This window comes from Melozone crissalis, unplaced genomic scaffold (genome assembly GCF_028551555.1).
Source record: "Melozone crissalis strain CALT ecotype California unplaced genomic scaffold, PUWL_Pcris_2 ptg000105l_1, whole genome shotgun sequence".
Taxonomy (NCBI): domain Eukaryota; kingdom Metazoa; phylum Chordata; class Aves; order Passeriformes; family Passerellidae; genus Melozone; species Melozone crissalis.
In genome coordinates, this window is record NW_026535882.1 from 542,291 (window position 1) to 558,959 (window position 16,669).

Genomic DNA, 16,669 nt, shown 5'->3' on the forward strand with positions numbered 1-16,669 from the left:
TCTGCCAAATGGCCCTTTGGAGGTATTTTGCAATCGCCATCCCTATAGTCGAGACCCTTTCTCAACTTTCCTTTACAACCCCTTCTAGGCATCCTGCCATGTTTTACTCCTCAAAGTTTCCATTGTACTCACCCGTGACATTTCCAGCAGTCCTTTCCTGTGGGCTCTTCATGGACCCCCCCGGTCAGCCTCTCATCTGTCTCCTGGGCAGTCTCAGGAATACAATCAATTGCCCAGTGCTGGCCAGCGTCAAAGGGAACTGGTCACCTAAAAAGCGGGTGAGATGCACCTCCAGCTCTTCTTGCCATGTGCCGGTCCCAGATGTTGGAAGGATCCCGGACAAGAGCTCCCATCTTGTACAGAAAATCGCACTATGAAAAAGCAGTGTCCATAAAGGAGACAGAGGAGTCCTGCAACTTTATTCGAATAAAGGGAGAGAGTCCACTGGTGCTCATGCCTGTGGGGTTTTCTCTCTTGATGTTTTAGAGGACTCAGCCTCCTTTTATCCCAAACTCCCAGCCACATGTTGCCCTCTTCCTTTCCCCATTGGCTGAGGTACTAGGAAAGTACAGCCTTCATGAACCACCTATGACATATTTCCCCTTGAACCTGTCATTTTCCTCACAAGTTCAGAAACTCAGGCTTGTGCAGACCCACTTGTCTGTTTCAGGAGTCAAACTGTCTGGGTTCTGTAACAAACCTGTGGCTTGAAGTTGGTAGAGACATTAAGACCCATTTCAAAGACATTAACACCCATACCTTCACCCATGGAATTGTTTGTAAAGACATTAGCACACATCTTTCCTATAATTTCTTTATTATTTATATAATCTTCAGATTATATTATTTTCTAATTTGGGGACTGCATTGAGACCACTGTTTCTTCAGCTGTAAATTATGTTGTTATCCATATATTTGTGTAATCCCTTTTAAGCTTATCTGTAAGTGTTAGTCCTGTTTAGAAGTCCAGATAATATTCTTGACTTTCACTAAGGTAAGTTTATGGGCTTTATATAGGGTTGTTAGAACTTTTCATTTAAAAAACCCCAAAAAAACCAAACCAAAACAAACAAAGTGGTCTCTTTTTCTTTTGGAGCAAATTTTTTAACATACTTCCTTGCTGTAATGGGGCAACCTGAGAAGCTGCATTTCACAATCTGAAGCTGTTTCAGAGCAGATTTTGCAACACCTTTGCTGCTTGATGGGTTGTTAGTCTGCCGCTTGTCAAATCACAGGAGCTCATGCTCATCCTGGGCTTTGGAGAATTTCACAGTACCTTCACTGCTACTGCCTGCCCTGTGCCAAGGAGTGGTTGGACGTGCTCTCCTGTTTTGGGGGGAGTGTTCTGGAACCGCAGAGGCTTGGTTGCTGTGTTGTTTTACTTTGTTCTCTCTCAACTGTGTGATCCATAGTAGGTGGCTTCTCTGCCATCTTGTCTTGGTCCCCTGGGCCAATGGGCTGCTACAGTGGCCTCCATCTTAGGAGGAGGAGGCTTCTCTGCTACCTTGTTTTCTCTGTTCCCGGGGGAAGCATGTGACTCAGCACCTTTGTATCTAGTGGTTATTGCTGTTATCTTTGTTGTTGCTGTTTTATCTTTAGTAAACTGTTATTTTTTCACCTATATCTTCTCCCATTCATCTCTCCTTATTGATGAAAGCGAAGTGGTTAAAACTAAGGGGAGGTAATTCACTTTGGAGTCTTCACCCTATAAATTGTCTTAAATTAAGTGTCAGATATGCATATTGATGTTTATTGTGGACATAATTACTAAAACACCAAAAGTTTACTTGATCATGAGAATTTTTTCACATGCAGTTTTCTTACAGCATTTAAAGTATTGAATTCCATGATAACAAATTGTGGAAGAGAATTTTCTTGTGACTACTGGAGGTTTTAAATTAAATGGTCAGTAACTTTCTACTTTCTATTCCTATCAGATTCTCCTTCCCCTACTGCTGCAAGAACCCTGACGCTGGTTGCCAAGTCTGTGCAGAATTTAGCAAATCTGGTTGAATTTGGAGCTAAGGTGAATATAATTTTACACAGAATGGTCTAGAAGATTGCCATGTTCATGTTAACAGAAACAGATTTTGTCTGTATTATTCTTATGCAAATCTTGATGTGTGACCTGGGTTTCTTATCAGCAAGGAAGCTTTATTCCTGCATTTTTTTTCTATCCTCTTTAGTTGGAGCTCAACAGGGTATTGTTTTAACCTAGTATGGCTAGTATGGGTGATTTAGAAAGAGGAGTCAATAATTTCACAATGAGTCATCTAGAAACTTATGTGAATGATTTGGTACTTACCATAAAGATTTTCAGTCTGGAAGTATGAACAACAGCAGCAACATGCTAAAATAACTGATAAATTTATGGCCATGCTAGTAAGCATTATAGAGTGATGTAACCATATTTTTATGCTATGAGATCAGATAAACTCAGACATTAATTTCAAATACAACAGTGGAAGTATGTGAACTCTTTTTTTCTGTTAGTCGATGCCAAAAAGGGTAGTAGTCATACTCTAGAATTCATAGAATCATAGAATATCTCAAGTTCGAAGGGATCCATAATGATCATTAAGTCCAACTCCATGCTCCCTGCAGGACTACCTAAAAGTAAATCATATGACTAAGGGTATCACCCATATTGTCCTTGAAGTGATAGGCTTGGTGCCATGACTGCTTTCTTGGGGAGGCTGTACTAGTGACTGACCACCCTCTCAGTTAAGAATGTTTTCCTAAAGTTCAATCTGAACTACCTGTGACGCAATTTCATTCCATTTTCTCATGTCCTATTGGTAGTCACCAGAGAGAAGAGATCAGCATCTCACTGCTCCCCTTGAGGAAGTTGTAGACTATGATGAGCTCACCCCTCAGCCTTTTCTAAGCTGAACAAACCAAGTGACCTCAGCCGCTTTTGCCTTCAAGGTCTTTCAATGTCTTGGTTACCCTCCTCTGGACATCCTCTAATAGTTTGATGTCCTTTTTATATTGAGGCACCCAAAACTGCACACAGTACTTGAGGTGGGACCATACCAGTTCAGAGCAGAGCAGGACAATCACCTCCCTTGACCAACTGGTGATGCTCTGCCTGATGCACCCCGGGACACAGTTGGCCCTCCTGACTGCCAGGGCACTGCAGATTCATATTCAACTTGCCCTCAACCAGGACCCCAGGTCCCTTTCTGTGAGACTGCTCTCCAACCTTTTGTCTCCCAATTTGTATGTATAGCAAAGATTACCCCATCCCAGGTGCAGAATCCAGCACCTGCCCTTTTAAATTTCATATGCTTGGTGATTGCCCAGCTCTCTAGTCTATCCAGATCAGTCTGTAAGGCCTCTCTACCCCTGATGGAGTCCACAGCTCCTCCTGCTTTATCATCAGCAAACCTAATGTATGTTTGATTCCTATGTCCAGTTCATTTATTAAAACATTAAAGACACTGTCCCTAAAATTGAGCCCTGGGGAACCTCACTGATGACTGACTGCCAGCCTGATTTCACTATAACCCCATTTACTATGATCCTTTGAACCTGGCCCATTAGGCAATTGCTCATCTAATGTATTATGGACTTTTCTAGCTGTGTGCTGGACATTTTATCCAGAAAGATACTGTGAGAGACAGTATCAAAAGCTTTGCTAAAATCCAAAACCACCATGTTTACTGTCTTCCCCTAGTCAAAAAGATGAGTGTTAGAGTTGGAAAAGTGGGAGAGGAGAGGCAGGCAGCCATCTCTCCACAAAGAAAACATTTATGTGATGCTAGAATGAGTAAATTTTCTTTAGGAATCTCCATATCAAAAAGACAACTGAGAAATGCTAGAGTAGAAAGCTGTGATTAGAAAAAATCTATTGAAGAAGTATGAATCATTTGCCTGAAGTAGATGATGGGAGTCTTTTTGCATTTCCATTGATTATTTCATGTCAAAATGGGGAAACATCTTTCAGTAATATTGGTATGTCTCTGTATAGAACCTTGAAATACATTCCACATCCATGTTGTTTTATATACTATATGTCCAGGCCCAGAGAGTGGTGGTGAACAGTGCTGCATCCAGCAGGCGGCCAGTCACCAGTGGTACCCCTGAGGGATCTGTACTGGGACCAGTTCTGTTTTATATCTTCATTGATGACATGGATGAGGGGATTGAGTCTTTCATTAGTAAGTTTGCAGATGACACTAAGCTAGGATCATGTGTCAATCTCTTGGAAGGTAGGAGGGCTCTGCAGAGAGATTTGGAACGGTTGAATGGATGGGCAGAGTCTAACAGGATGAAGTTCAATAAGTCCAAGTGCCGAGTCCTGCATTTTGGCCACAATAATCCCCTGCAACACTATAGGCTGGGGACGGTGTGGCTGGACAGTGCTCAGGCAAGAAAAGGACCTGGGGGTGCTTATGGACAGCCAAGTAAACATGAGCCAGCAGTGTGCCCTGGTGGCCAAGAAGGCCAACTGCATCCTGGCCTGTATCAGGAATAGTGTGGCCAGCAGGAGCAGGGAGATCATCCTTGCCCTGTACTTGGCACTGGTGAGGCCGCACCTTGAGTACTGTGTCCAGTTCTTGGCCGCTCAGTTTAGGAAGGCTGTTGAGACACTTAAGCACGTCCAGAGGAAGGCAACTAGGTTGGTGAGGGGCTTGGAACACAAGCCCTATGAGGAATGGCTGAGGGAGCTGGGGTTGTTAAGCCTGGAGAAGAGGAGACTCCGAGGTGACCTTATTACTCTCTACAACTTCCTGAAAGGTGGTTGTAGTCAGGTGGGCGTTGGTCTCTTTCACCAGACAGCAACTGACAGAACAAGAGGACACAGTCTCAAGCTGCATCAAGGGAAATATAGGTTGGATATTAGGAAAAAGTTTTTTACAGAAAGGGTGATAAAGTTCTGGAATGGTCTGCCTGGGGAGGTGGTGGAATCACCATCCCTAGATGTGTTTAAGAAAAGAATGGATGTGGCACTTGGTGCCATGATTTAGTTGAGGTGTTAGGGCATGGGTTGGACTCAATGATCTTTAATGTCTCTTCCAACCTAGTCATTCTGTGAATTCTGTAATTTTGTAGTAATGCACTTTCAAATTGAGACCAATTAGGACTGAACTTCCAGCCTGGATATAGAGTATTTTAATTTAGAAACATGTTAACAACTACCAACCTGAGGCACACACACACACACACACACACACACACACACACACACACACACTTTTTCTTTACTTATTCTTTAGACTGGTGTTTTCTGTTGTTACAGCATTTTGAAAAACTTCTTTTATTTGTACTTGTTCTCATACTGCTTGACATAATTTTGTAAATTAGTTTTACAAGTTTCCTTTAAAAGCCTCAGCTTTTACTAAACTTTCTATTGCATCACTAAAAGAATGGCAGCAACAATTGGCCTGTTCTGGTTCCCAAGTCACAACATGGTTGAACAATAAAAATCTGTTGACTTAAATATAATAAAAGAAATTTCAGGCTGCCATTATAATGCCATTTGTCTGACACTCACAACTTGGAATGTACACATTAACGAAAGAACAAAAAGGAGGGCAATTATGTCCTGATGTTGATGCTGCTGATGTTGTTACCTCTGAAAGTTTTTATTTTATAGCTACAATGAAAAAAGTCTATTTTCACTATTTCAGAAATGTAACATTTCATGTCACAATGCATATATCAACAATTTCAGAATCCATCTGGTGCAGAAAAAAGTGTAATCTTTTCATTGGTTGTACACCAGTAATCATAAATTCACTTGAAAAAGATGACACATTTGTTTTGCAATGTCATTTGTCTCTGATTGCAATATGTTCAGGTATGACTGATAAATCAGTATCAATTTGTTCTAATAAATACTTTTAAAAATTACCAGGAGCCATATATGGAGGGGGTAAATCCATTTATCAAGAGCAACAAACATCGCATGATCATGTTTTTAGATGAACTTGGGGTAAGTGGTTTAAAAAGAGAAATTTCAAATTGTCTAGCAACATTGTGAGTTAAAATTCTTTATAGTCCTTGTTAACTAGTTCAAAAATGCATCAGCTTCCTCACAATTTTGAATGATTGTTACTGAAATATTTTTCTTGTGCATGTTTAGGAACTGCAGATTGCTGACCTGTCGCACAGAATTAAAACCAATCAAATGTCCAGTTAGAAAGTACTGTTGTAGACATGAGATCTATTTGAGCTTCTCCCCAAGGATTAGGGCTTTCAGACAAAAATACCAACCTTCTAAAAAATATTTTAAAATAAATAAAATCTTATGCTTAATTTCTCATATGATTTTGACCTGACACTGAAAAAATTGAAGTTTTTAAAAATATTGTGTTCTATTTTAGTTACACATAACAAAATGTCTCACTGCATGAATTCTGGATATTGTAGTTTAAAAGAAAATAATAGTTTCAGTTCATTTTGAAACCATTTTGTCTATAATAGTTATAATGAGTTAGGAGCTCATGTATGTATATATGTTTATGTTTAAACCAATAATTTGTTGAAAAAAGATAAAAGAAATATGCCTATTTTATTATTCCTGAATGATTCCCTTAAAAGTGACCTAGAAAACATCTCAGACCATTTTGATAATCTATAAGATTTACTGTTTTGAAGTGTGTCATTCAGATAGATTGCTATATGTCACCTTTTTATGGTTAAATGGCAACTTCTGCATATTATGATACACTTGTTTTTCTTTAAATGGTAAATTATGCATGAGGACTTGGAAAATTGTTGGGTTTTAAAATAACTGATTCATCTCCTGGTTTAATTACATTATTTTATTAGTATTACTTGATAGTTTGAGGATTTTTTTGGTGTCCATTTTTGCTATTGTTATTGCCTGATTTAAATTTAAAAAAAAACAAATAAAGCAAAAAACATCTAATGGATGGATCCCCCTCATTTGGGGGGAAGATATGATATGAATCTCTTTTTCTCAGTATCTTTCTAGACAGCTCAGAGACAGCATAGCAGCATCAAACTCTCCTATTAGGAATAGGAATTGCTGTATATTCAGTGATCTCTATGTGAAATGTGTAACCATAATTTAATTGTCTTCATAAAATAGATGGAGAGAAGGAAATAAATTATTTTTATTAGATAACATGGACGGAAGACTTAATTGTGAAGAAAAACATGGTACTTGCTCGCAGTATCAAAAGAACTGTTGGCGGGTGTGGGGAACTGTAATTTAATTTCTTTTATGCCTGACTACTCACCATTCTAAATCTGTTCTCATAATTTTTGTTAAAGAATGTTCCTGAGCTTCCAGACACTACAGATTACTCTAGAACTGACTTATCTCGTTATCTGGCAGCCTTGCATGAGATGTGTGTGGCTCATTCAGATGAACTTCGGACACTTAGCAATGAGCGAGGTGTAATGCAGGTAAACTTTAATTATTAACAAAAATCACACATAGAGATAGCATGTGTAACTTAAGTTATTTTTTAACATCGTGGTTCCTTTGTAATTTTTTCTCTTCAGCAGTATGAGTGATAAATATGTACATTTCACCAGGAGGTTGCTAGCTGTAAAGGTAAAGAAGCTCAAAAATATGAACTAAGTATTTCTACAACAAATCCACAGATGATTTAAAGCAGTGGGTTGGGGATTTTTTAATTAGGTTTTTGATATTTTGTTTTTTCTCTTTTGGGGTTTTGGGGGGTTTGTGTTGTTTGTTTTAGTGGTTTGTTTTTTTCACAGAATCGCTAGGTTAGAAGAGACCTTAAAGATCATCAAGTCCAACCCATGCCCCTACACGTCAACTAAACCATGGCACCAAGTGCCACATGCAGTCGTTTTTTAAACACATCTAGGGATGGTGATTCCACCACCTCCCTGGGAAGACAATTCCAGTACTTTACCACTCTTTCTGTAAAAAACTTTTTCCTAATATTCAACCTAAATTTCCCTTGGCGCAGCTTGAGACTGTGTCCTCTTGTTCTGTCAGTTGCTGCCTGGATAAAGAGACCAACCCCCACCTGACTACAAGCACCTTTCAGGAAGTTGTAGAGAGTAATAAGGTCTATTACGTTGGGTCATTGGTTGGAGACAGAAAAGACAGAATTCTCTGATGATCATGAGACAAACAACAAATATTTATTATGGCCACCCCCTTAGAGAGGGGGTTCAAAATTCCCAGCCTTAGACAACTGATTGGTTGGGATTTCAGCACTGCCCAGCTCTCTGGCTAGAGATGTGTCTGCATTCAGGGTTGAATGGGATTGGCTGGGGTTCTCTGCTTGAGTTCAAATCCATCCTATCTTTACTTACCCAGGGACTTGCTTACTTCTAGGCTGGTTGAGTTTGGGGGTCTGTTATGGCCAAATTTATCTTTGCGGCAACAGACCAGCTGCAACCGTGACAAAGGTTACCTATGAGTCTCCTTTTCTCCAGGCTTAACAACCCCAGCTCCCTCAGTCATTCCTCATAGGGCTTGTGTTCCAAGCCCCTCACCAGCCTTGTTGCCCTCATCTGGACGTGTTCAAGTGTCTCAACAGCCTTCCTAAACCGAGGGGGCCAGAACTGGACACAGTACTCAAGGTGCGGCTTCACCAGTTCCAAGTACAGGGGAAGAATGACTTCCCTAGTCCTGCTGGCCACACTATTCCTGATACAGGCCAGGATGCCATTGGCCTTCTTGGCCACCAGGGCACACTGCTGGCTCATGTTCAGTTGGCTGTTGGCCAGTACCCCCAGGTCCCTTTCCACCTGAGCACTGTCCAGACACACTGTCCCCAGCCTATAGTGTTGCAGGAGATTACTGTGGCCAAAATGCAGGACTCGGCACTTGGACTTATTGAACTTCATCCTGTTAGACTCTGCCCATCCATCCAACCATTCCAGGTCTCTCTGCAGAGCCCTCCAACCTCCCAGCAGCTCGACACACACCCCCAGCTTAGTGTCATCTGCAAATTTACTAATGAAAGACTCAATACCCACATCCATGTCATCAATAAAAATATTAAACAGAACTGGCCCCATCACAGACCCCTTAGGGACACCACTGGTGACTGGCCACCAGCTGGGTGCAGCACTGTTCACCACCACTCTCAGGGCCTGGCCATCCAGCCAGTTCTTAACCCAGCAAAGAATGCTCCTGTTCAAGCTGTGGGCTGCCGGCTTCTCCAGTAGTGTGCTGTTTGAGACAGTGTTAAAGGCCTTGCTGAAGTCCAAATAGACAACATCCACAGCCTTTCCCGCATCCACCAGGTGGGTCACCTGGTCATAAAAGGAGACCAGGTTGGTCAAACACGACCTACCCCTCCTAAACCCATGCTGGCTGGGTCTGATACCCTGGCCACCCTCTAAGTGCTGCATGATGGCATTCAATATAAACTGTTCCATTACCTAACCAGGCACTGAAGTCAGGCTAACTGGCCTATAAGTACCAGGATACTCCTACCCACCTGTCATGGTTTGACACTAGCACAATGCCAGTGCCCCCATGAAAATACATTCTCCCTGGTGTCTACTGTGAGATGGGACCAGGAATAGAGCAAAGCAGGCTCCAGCTTAGGAATAAAAGGAAAAAAAACTTTATTAACTTACAATATATAAAAGAAACACACAGAACTCAGGATTAAAACCTTCCAAACATTCCTCCTCCCCCCACCAAATTCCCAATATACCACAGTAAGACAAAACCTTGGATTCTCAATTCAGTTATCATCCCTCAGATCACCAACTCTCAGTCCATCACCACCCTTCAGATAATCAATTCTCAGTTCATCAAGAAGAGAGGAGTCCCTCTTGTGCCATAGGCTTCCCCTGGAAACACAGTTGAGACCTCATGTGTTTCCATGTCACATGTGGCACTGCCTGGAGATCATTTGCCGTTGTGACATCTTCCTTCCATATCCAGTGCTCTCACCACTGCACATGGACCAGAGCTGCTTCTAGGGTTTTCCTTTTAAGGGTGCTTTGTCCAGTTCCAAAAAGAGCACAGTCTTTCACCTTTGGGACACCTGTCCCTCCCAAATTTCACCCCCTGGGGCCGAGGGGTCTCAAGAACAGAGAACTTCTTCCCTGAAGATCGAGGGCACCAACCACCCTCCTCACCCGTCGTCTCTGTTCACGCACTCCTTCACATAACAATACTGAACTCTCTTGGCTCTGAGCCATTGCTTCCCCCTAAATGCAGCCTCTGTGTCACAGGAAAAATGTTTCTGTCCATGGCTATACAAGAAAAGTCCAGCCAAAGGCCACTCCATCATCTCCTGCCACCTAGAATTCTTCTCAACTTCTCTTGAGGACACCTTTCGCTTGCACAAACTTGCATCACACTTGCCCATTTCCTGCTATTCCTCCCTATGGCTCTTCTCATTCAGCTCCAAGAGGATCAGCATTTGTAAGGTCTCCATCATCCAAGAAAAGGGTTAAAATATCAGGCTCTGCCTGTCCAGAACTCCCACAGCTGCCCTGCCAGGCACCTTCTCGCTGCCCCCCCCCCCCCCCCCCCTTCTCCTTCCCAGCCGGCCGTGCTGCCCGCACACAATATCGAATTTCAATGTGGCACAAGCACCAGCACAGGCTCACTCTCTGTCTCTCTCTGGGGGGGGGGGGGGCTTCCCGATGACTCTCCAATGTTCCTCCATCCTGCAAGGGCCTTTACCTCCCCTCTCTGTCCAAGGCCCTACCTCACCCAGCCACATGGCTTCCCCTCCCCCGCCCAGCCCGCAGCCAGGCAGGGGAGGTCTGACCTCTTTCACTGCTGGAACCCAAGAGAGTTTCCCCCTGGGGGTTCTCTGCTTTTAACCCCCTGTGTTCTCAGAGGTGTATCCATGTCCTCAGTGGCCACACCAGATGCCAATATTCAAATCTGAGCACCTATTGGTTTCACCACAGCATCCCAAAAAACTCACTTCCTCTCAAACCAGGACACCACCCTTTTTATGAATGAGTATCACATTGCCATCTTCCAGTCATCTGGAACCTCACCAGTGAGCCAGGACTGTTGGTAAATGATGGAGAGCAGCTTCACAAGCTCATCTGCCAGCTCCCTCATCACCCTTGGATGGATCCCATCTGGTCCCGTAGATTTATAAACATCCAAGTGGCTCAGCAGTTCTCTGACTACCTCCTCCTGGATAACAGGGTATTGCAGGAAAGCCAGGACTCCTGAACAACTGACCAATATGATCAAGCAGAAGCCATTTATTGTTTACATTACACACACTTTTATAGATTCTACAAACTACTAAGATCACACTTCTCGATTAGTGCCTTTGTCTTGTTCCCTCGTTCTCTGCCTCCATTTCTCAATGTCTGTGATTGGTTACCATGCAGGTGTTTCACAGTCCTCTGTTATCTAGTTCTTGTGATCCTAGTATGCGGTTTCTCAGCTTCTTTGTTCTTATTTTAGCACAATTTATGTCTTAGTAACTTTGATGAATTCCACAGTGCCCTGAGAAAATTCTGATAAGAACAGTTACAGATGGTATGGCTGTGCACACTGAGGCCTAAGTTGTTCATATACATTGTTACAACAGGGGGACCATTCTGCTCCCTGACATCTACCAACCTAGGAGGACAGTTGTCCTGAGGACAAGCATCTTCCCACTAAAGACTGAGGCAAAGAAGGCATTAAGCACTTCCGCCTTATCCTCATCTGCAGTTACTAAGTCCCCTCCTACGTTCAGTAAAGAACAAAAGTTGGTCTTACTCTTCCTTTTGCCATTAATATATTTGTAAAACCATTTTTTATTATCCTTTACATAGGTTGCCAAATTAAGTTAGAACTGAGCTTTGGTCTCCTTAATTTTTTTCCTACATGCCCTAGCAACCCCTTTAAATACTTCCTTAGAGACCTGACCCTCCTTCCAAAGATGATACATCCTCTTTTTATTCCTAAGTTCCTTCAAAACCTCATTGCCCATCCAGGCTGGATGTTTGCCTCGTTGACTCATCTTTTGGCACAGAGGGACAGTCTGTTCCTGTGCCCTCAAGATCTCTCTTTTGAAGCACACCCACCTTTCCTGGACTCCTTTGTTTTTAAGGTCTGCTTCCCAAGGAACTCTCTGAATAAGTCTCCTAAATAGGCCAAAATCTTCTCTCTGGAAGTCCAATATAAAAGTCTTATTGATGTTCCTCCTGATTTCACCAAATATCAAGAACTCTATAATTTTATGATCACTGTGCCCCAAGTGGCCTCCAACCACCACATCTCCCACCAGCCCATCTCTATTTGTGAACAACAGGTCTAGCATAGTTCCTCCCCTGGTGGGCTCACTCATCACCTGTGACAAAAAGTTGTCCTCCACACACTGTAAAAATTTCCTGGACTGCCTCTTGTCTGCTGTATTAAGTTCCCAGCAGATGTCTGATAGGTTAAAGTCACCTACAAGAACACAGGCCGGTGATCCTGAAACATTCTCCAGCTGCTTATAGAATAAGTTGTCCACCTCTTCTTCCTGGTTGGGTGGATGATAACACACTCCCTCTAGGATGTCAGCCTTGTTGGCCTTCCCCTTAATTCTTACCCTTAGGCATTCACCTTCATCATCCCTAGTTTCATTACCCATGGCATCAAAAGCCTCCCTAATATAAAGGGCCACCCCTCCACCTCTTCTCCCTTTCCTATCTCTCCTGAAGAGCTTGTAGCCATCCAGTGCAGTGCTTCAGATATGTGAATCATCCCGCCACATTTCCGTGATGGCGATTACCTCATAGCTTTGCTGTTGTGCCATGGCTTCCAGCTCTTCTTGTTTGTTACCCATGCTGCATGCATTAGTATATATGCACCTCAGCTGGGCTACTGATTTCACCGCTAACTCAGGTTACCACCTTTGGGCCTACTTCTAGACAGCCCAGCTGCATCCCTTTCCCCCTTCAAACTTAGTTTAAAGCCCTCTCAATGAGTTCTGCCAGTTCATGAGCTAAAATCCCTCTGTCCTTAACAGAGAGATGGTGGCCATCCAGTTTCAGCAGACTAGGTGCCATAAAAGTGGCCCCGTGATCAAAATTCTGCCTATGACACCAACCCTTGAGCCACTTGTTGATAATGTGGGTTCTCCTATTCTTTTCATTGTTTTTCTCTGCCACCAAAGGGACTGAGCAGAATACCTGTACTCCTGCCCTATTAACCACTTGACCCCGTGACCTTAAGTCCCTTTTAATTGCCCTAGTGTTCTTCTTTTCAATCTCATCACTGCCAGTCTGGAGTATCAGCAGTGGGTAATAATCAGAGGGCTGAATCAGCCCAGGGAGTCTCTTGGTAATATCCCATACCCTGGCCCCAGGGAGGCAGCAGACCTCCCTGTGGGATGGGTCCGGTCAATATATGGGGCCCTCTGTTCCCATCAGAAGGGAGTCACCCACTATGACTACCCTTCTTTTCTTTTTAATGCTAGAGGTAGTAATTCGTTTGACAGACAAAGTGTAATTGGAAGGCTTACTGGGCAGATCATTTTCTATGTCATCTGGCTGCCCCTCTAGATCCAGGGCCTCATACCTATTCTGAAGTGGCACCTGGGTATGTGATGGGGGTCAGGAGTTGTTTTTATTACCTCCCTGAGGTAATAACCCATTTCCACTCCCCTTCATCCACCAGGTGTCCTCCTATTGCCTGACAATGAGAGGAATGGGAGTCGTCTGACTCCTGGTGGGCCTCCCTCAAGAATGGAAGGGCAGAACTCCACCAATCTATTTCCCTTTCAGTTTCCCTAATACTCCTTAGTCTTTCAACTTCCTCCCTAAGCTCAGCCACCAAGAAAGGAGATCATTCATTAGTTTGGGGTTGGTTTTGGGGTTTTTTTTTGGGGGGGGGTTGTGGGTTTTTTTATTTGTTTGGTTTTATTTTGGTTTTGTTCTTTTGGTTTTTTATGAGGTTTTTTTCTTTAGTTTCCAGGTGAAGTTTTTAGTTTCTAGAGAAAGGAAGCCTAAACTCAAGAAATTACTGTCTCCTGGCAGTCTCTAGATTTAGGATCTAGCTCATCTAATTGAGAACTAAACATCTAAATTTACTTTCCTTAGCTTTCTAGCACTACTTCACTTCTGCTTCCTGATTTATTATGTTTGTAAACAATCATGGCAAACTTCTCTAGTAAATGCTATAAATGAATGTTCTGTTCCAAATAATTAACTTGTGTACAGCTTTTATGAAAACTTATTTTTAAGAGGAAAAAAATCTTCATGACTTCATGCATTGTCTCAAAAAGTAATATACTTGCCTATGGTCTACTAATTATGATGAACTTCAAGTTGCCAATCCTACTTATTGCACAGTATCATGTTTTGGTATGCTTGACTAGTATACTGTGCTGTGCAGGAGATAATTTCTGTTCCCTTTTTAATGCTAATGATTTGGGGACAGCAGCAGTTGTACTATGGAAAGCCTTTTGGTTTAGAGATGGTCTTCCTTACATTTAATCAGTATCAGCTCAAACTATTTAATGACTCATGTTGAAGAGGCAGTTTTAAAAATAGTTCTTAATTTAATTGCTTCAAAATTACTTGTTGTAATCAGATTTCTTATTATTGTCATGGTTTGAAGTCTGAGCTTCCTATATCCTGACTCTTTCAAGGCCTTAATTTAAACCCAAATAGATAATAAATCTATATTTCATCTCAGCAGATATTACTCAAAGAATGTATTTTTTGGCAGTAATTTTTTTTTTTGTATAAGGATATTACTGGGAACACTTAGGGCAATGTTACGAATGGTGAAAATATATTTGTATTCAATTAGCTTTGGCAGAAGAAAGATCAAGGAATTTAAAATGAGATAACACTACATTATAGCAATTAAAAACTAACCTAGTTTAATAACTACTAAAATTTGCTTCTTCAGGGGCATATGAGAGGAAAAAAATCAGTCATGTTCAAGTTCATAATTCACAGCTACTTCTAGTCTTGACAAAGCAAAGATGATGGCTACACTGGCAAGTCAGGATAGTAGAAGTTTTCAGTATTCAATATGTATTGCTTACAGATAAGGGAGGGAATTTCTTTCACGAGGCCTGCATCTGTAGCACTCAAGGGTCATAAATGTGACACTGTTTTCTCAATACACTTATATTTCTACTTCAGAGGAGTAATTTCTCCTCATGGGTTTCCATAAAAAAAACCTCTTGAATCTTTTTTTTTTTTTTCACCTATAAGTGCCCTAATGTGTATCATCAACCTGTTGTAGCTGAACACAGTTCTACTATAATGAAAAAGTTATTGAACTCCTGACAGTGCATTAGCAATACTATTTTTCAGCCTGTTTTGTATGTTCAGTTGCATTTGTTCAAGTTTAATGACCAGGTTTTCAGAAAGTCAGAGGGTGCTTCTGCTTGTGCAGTAGTGAATTGGATTATCAACTTTTTTTTATTTTCCACCAGAATTTTTTTCATGTTCTTGGCCCAGTTCTGCACTTTCACATTGGAAAAATACCTGAGAGTAGATTTTTGGTTTACAGATTGTTTTTAACAGATAGAACTGTTTCATTTTCAAACTCTCAGGTTAAGTTGGCAAGACTTAATGGGTTTCCATGGCTGCAGATAAATTGCATATTGCTGTTTTACAGTTGCCTTTTGAAATAATGTCTTAGTGACTGTGAAACTGGAGCTGGGGAGAGGGAGTGTGGGGGCTGTGGATTTAAATATATTTTAAACTACCTAATTCTAAGTCTGGTAGGTTAATGTTGAAGATGCTTCTCAAGCAAGACGGGTGTTGTTTTTTTCTACTTGCTAATGTAGGGTTGTACTGGGGTTTTTTGTTGTTTGTGTTTTCTTTTTGTATTTTTTTCTGCAGCATGTTCTTAAGAAGCTGTTGGCTATTACAGAACTGCTTCAACAAAAACAACATCAATATTCATTGTCTAATAACATCAGGTAGCAGCCTTCTACCTGAATTCTGCATGAATCCAGCATGTCTAACATGGCAACTTACACAGGTATCACTTTTTTTGCTCTTGCCAAAAATCGCACACCCTGTCACATTCCCAGTGATGTGTGAACTATGCAAAAAAGAAAACAAAGATTCTGTTAGCAAATGATTCAACCAGCAGCTCTTTAAGCTATCTGTGCAGGATATTTGCACTTTTTTCCACTTGGAACCAGTTTTTACAGCCTCTGAGCCTTGGTGTACAGTTTACCTTTTGCAAAGAAAATGCTGTGACTGTAGTAACTTTGAAAATTATTTTGAACACCTGTGTCCTGGGGTGACTTTATGATGCTTGTATCCCCATTGGTCTGTTTAGCCCAGAAATAAGTTTTGCACCTTTAAGACTGGTTCTGAGAGGGAAGGGGGAGGGGGAGAGGAGAAGCGTGCAGTTTGTTTTCAGAAACTGCACTCACTCCTCCACATTCCTGCTCCTGGACTATGTTGTCTACAGATGGACAGACACCAGGACAGAGCTCTCTTTTGCTTTTTAGTTAGTTTTTAGCTAGCTGAGGCAGAGAAGTTCCCTAGACTCTACTGTTTCTTTTTCTTGGAACTGTTTAAACCTGCTCTGGACTGAACACCCAGAAGAGCACCGCCAGCTCACACCTGTGGTCCCCTGGGGCTTGGCCTGGGCTACAGCATTTCCAGCGCTGGAGGGACTGATAACAGACTGAGCGAGCCGAGCCACAGCCCATGAAGGGGATTTCCTGAGTTTGTCATCTCTTTGGAGCGGCAAGAGGCTTTATTGTTTAATATTATTATTTTTATTTTTTTTTGTGCTGGTGAATGCTTTGCTTGTCAA

General features: G+C 41.9%; 1 protein-coding gene across 1 annotated transcript in view; it reads left to right on the plus strand.

The window, feature by feature from the left end:
* LOC128947409 (ras GTPase-activating protein 1-like) overlaps nucleotides 1-15,819 on the plus strand; it is a 112,457-nt gene extending 96,638 nt beyond the window's left edge. Inside the window, exons 22-25 of the mRNA XM_054291669.1 lie at nucleotides 1,938-2,026; nucleotides 5,864-5,941; nucleotides 7,249-7,383; nucleotides 15,736-15,819. Coding sequence (XP_054147644.1) covers nucleotides 1,938-2,026; nucleotides 5,864-5,941; nucleotides 7,249-7,383; nucleotides 15,736-15,819 — 386 coding nt within the window. The remainder of the gene's footprint in view (nucleotides 1-1,937; nucleotides 2,027-5,863; nucleotides 5,942-7,248; nucleotides 7,384-15,735) is intronic.
* The last annotated feature ends 850 nt before the right edge of the window (nucleotides 15,820-16,669 follow it).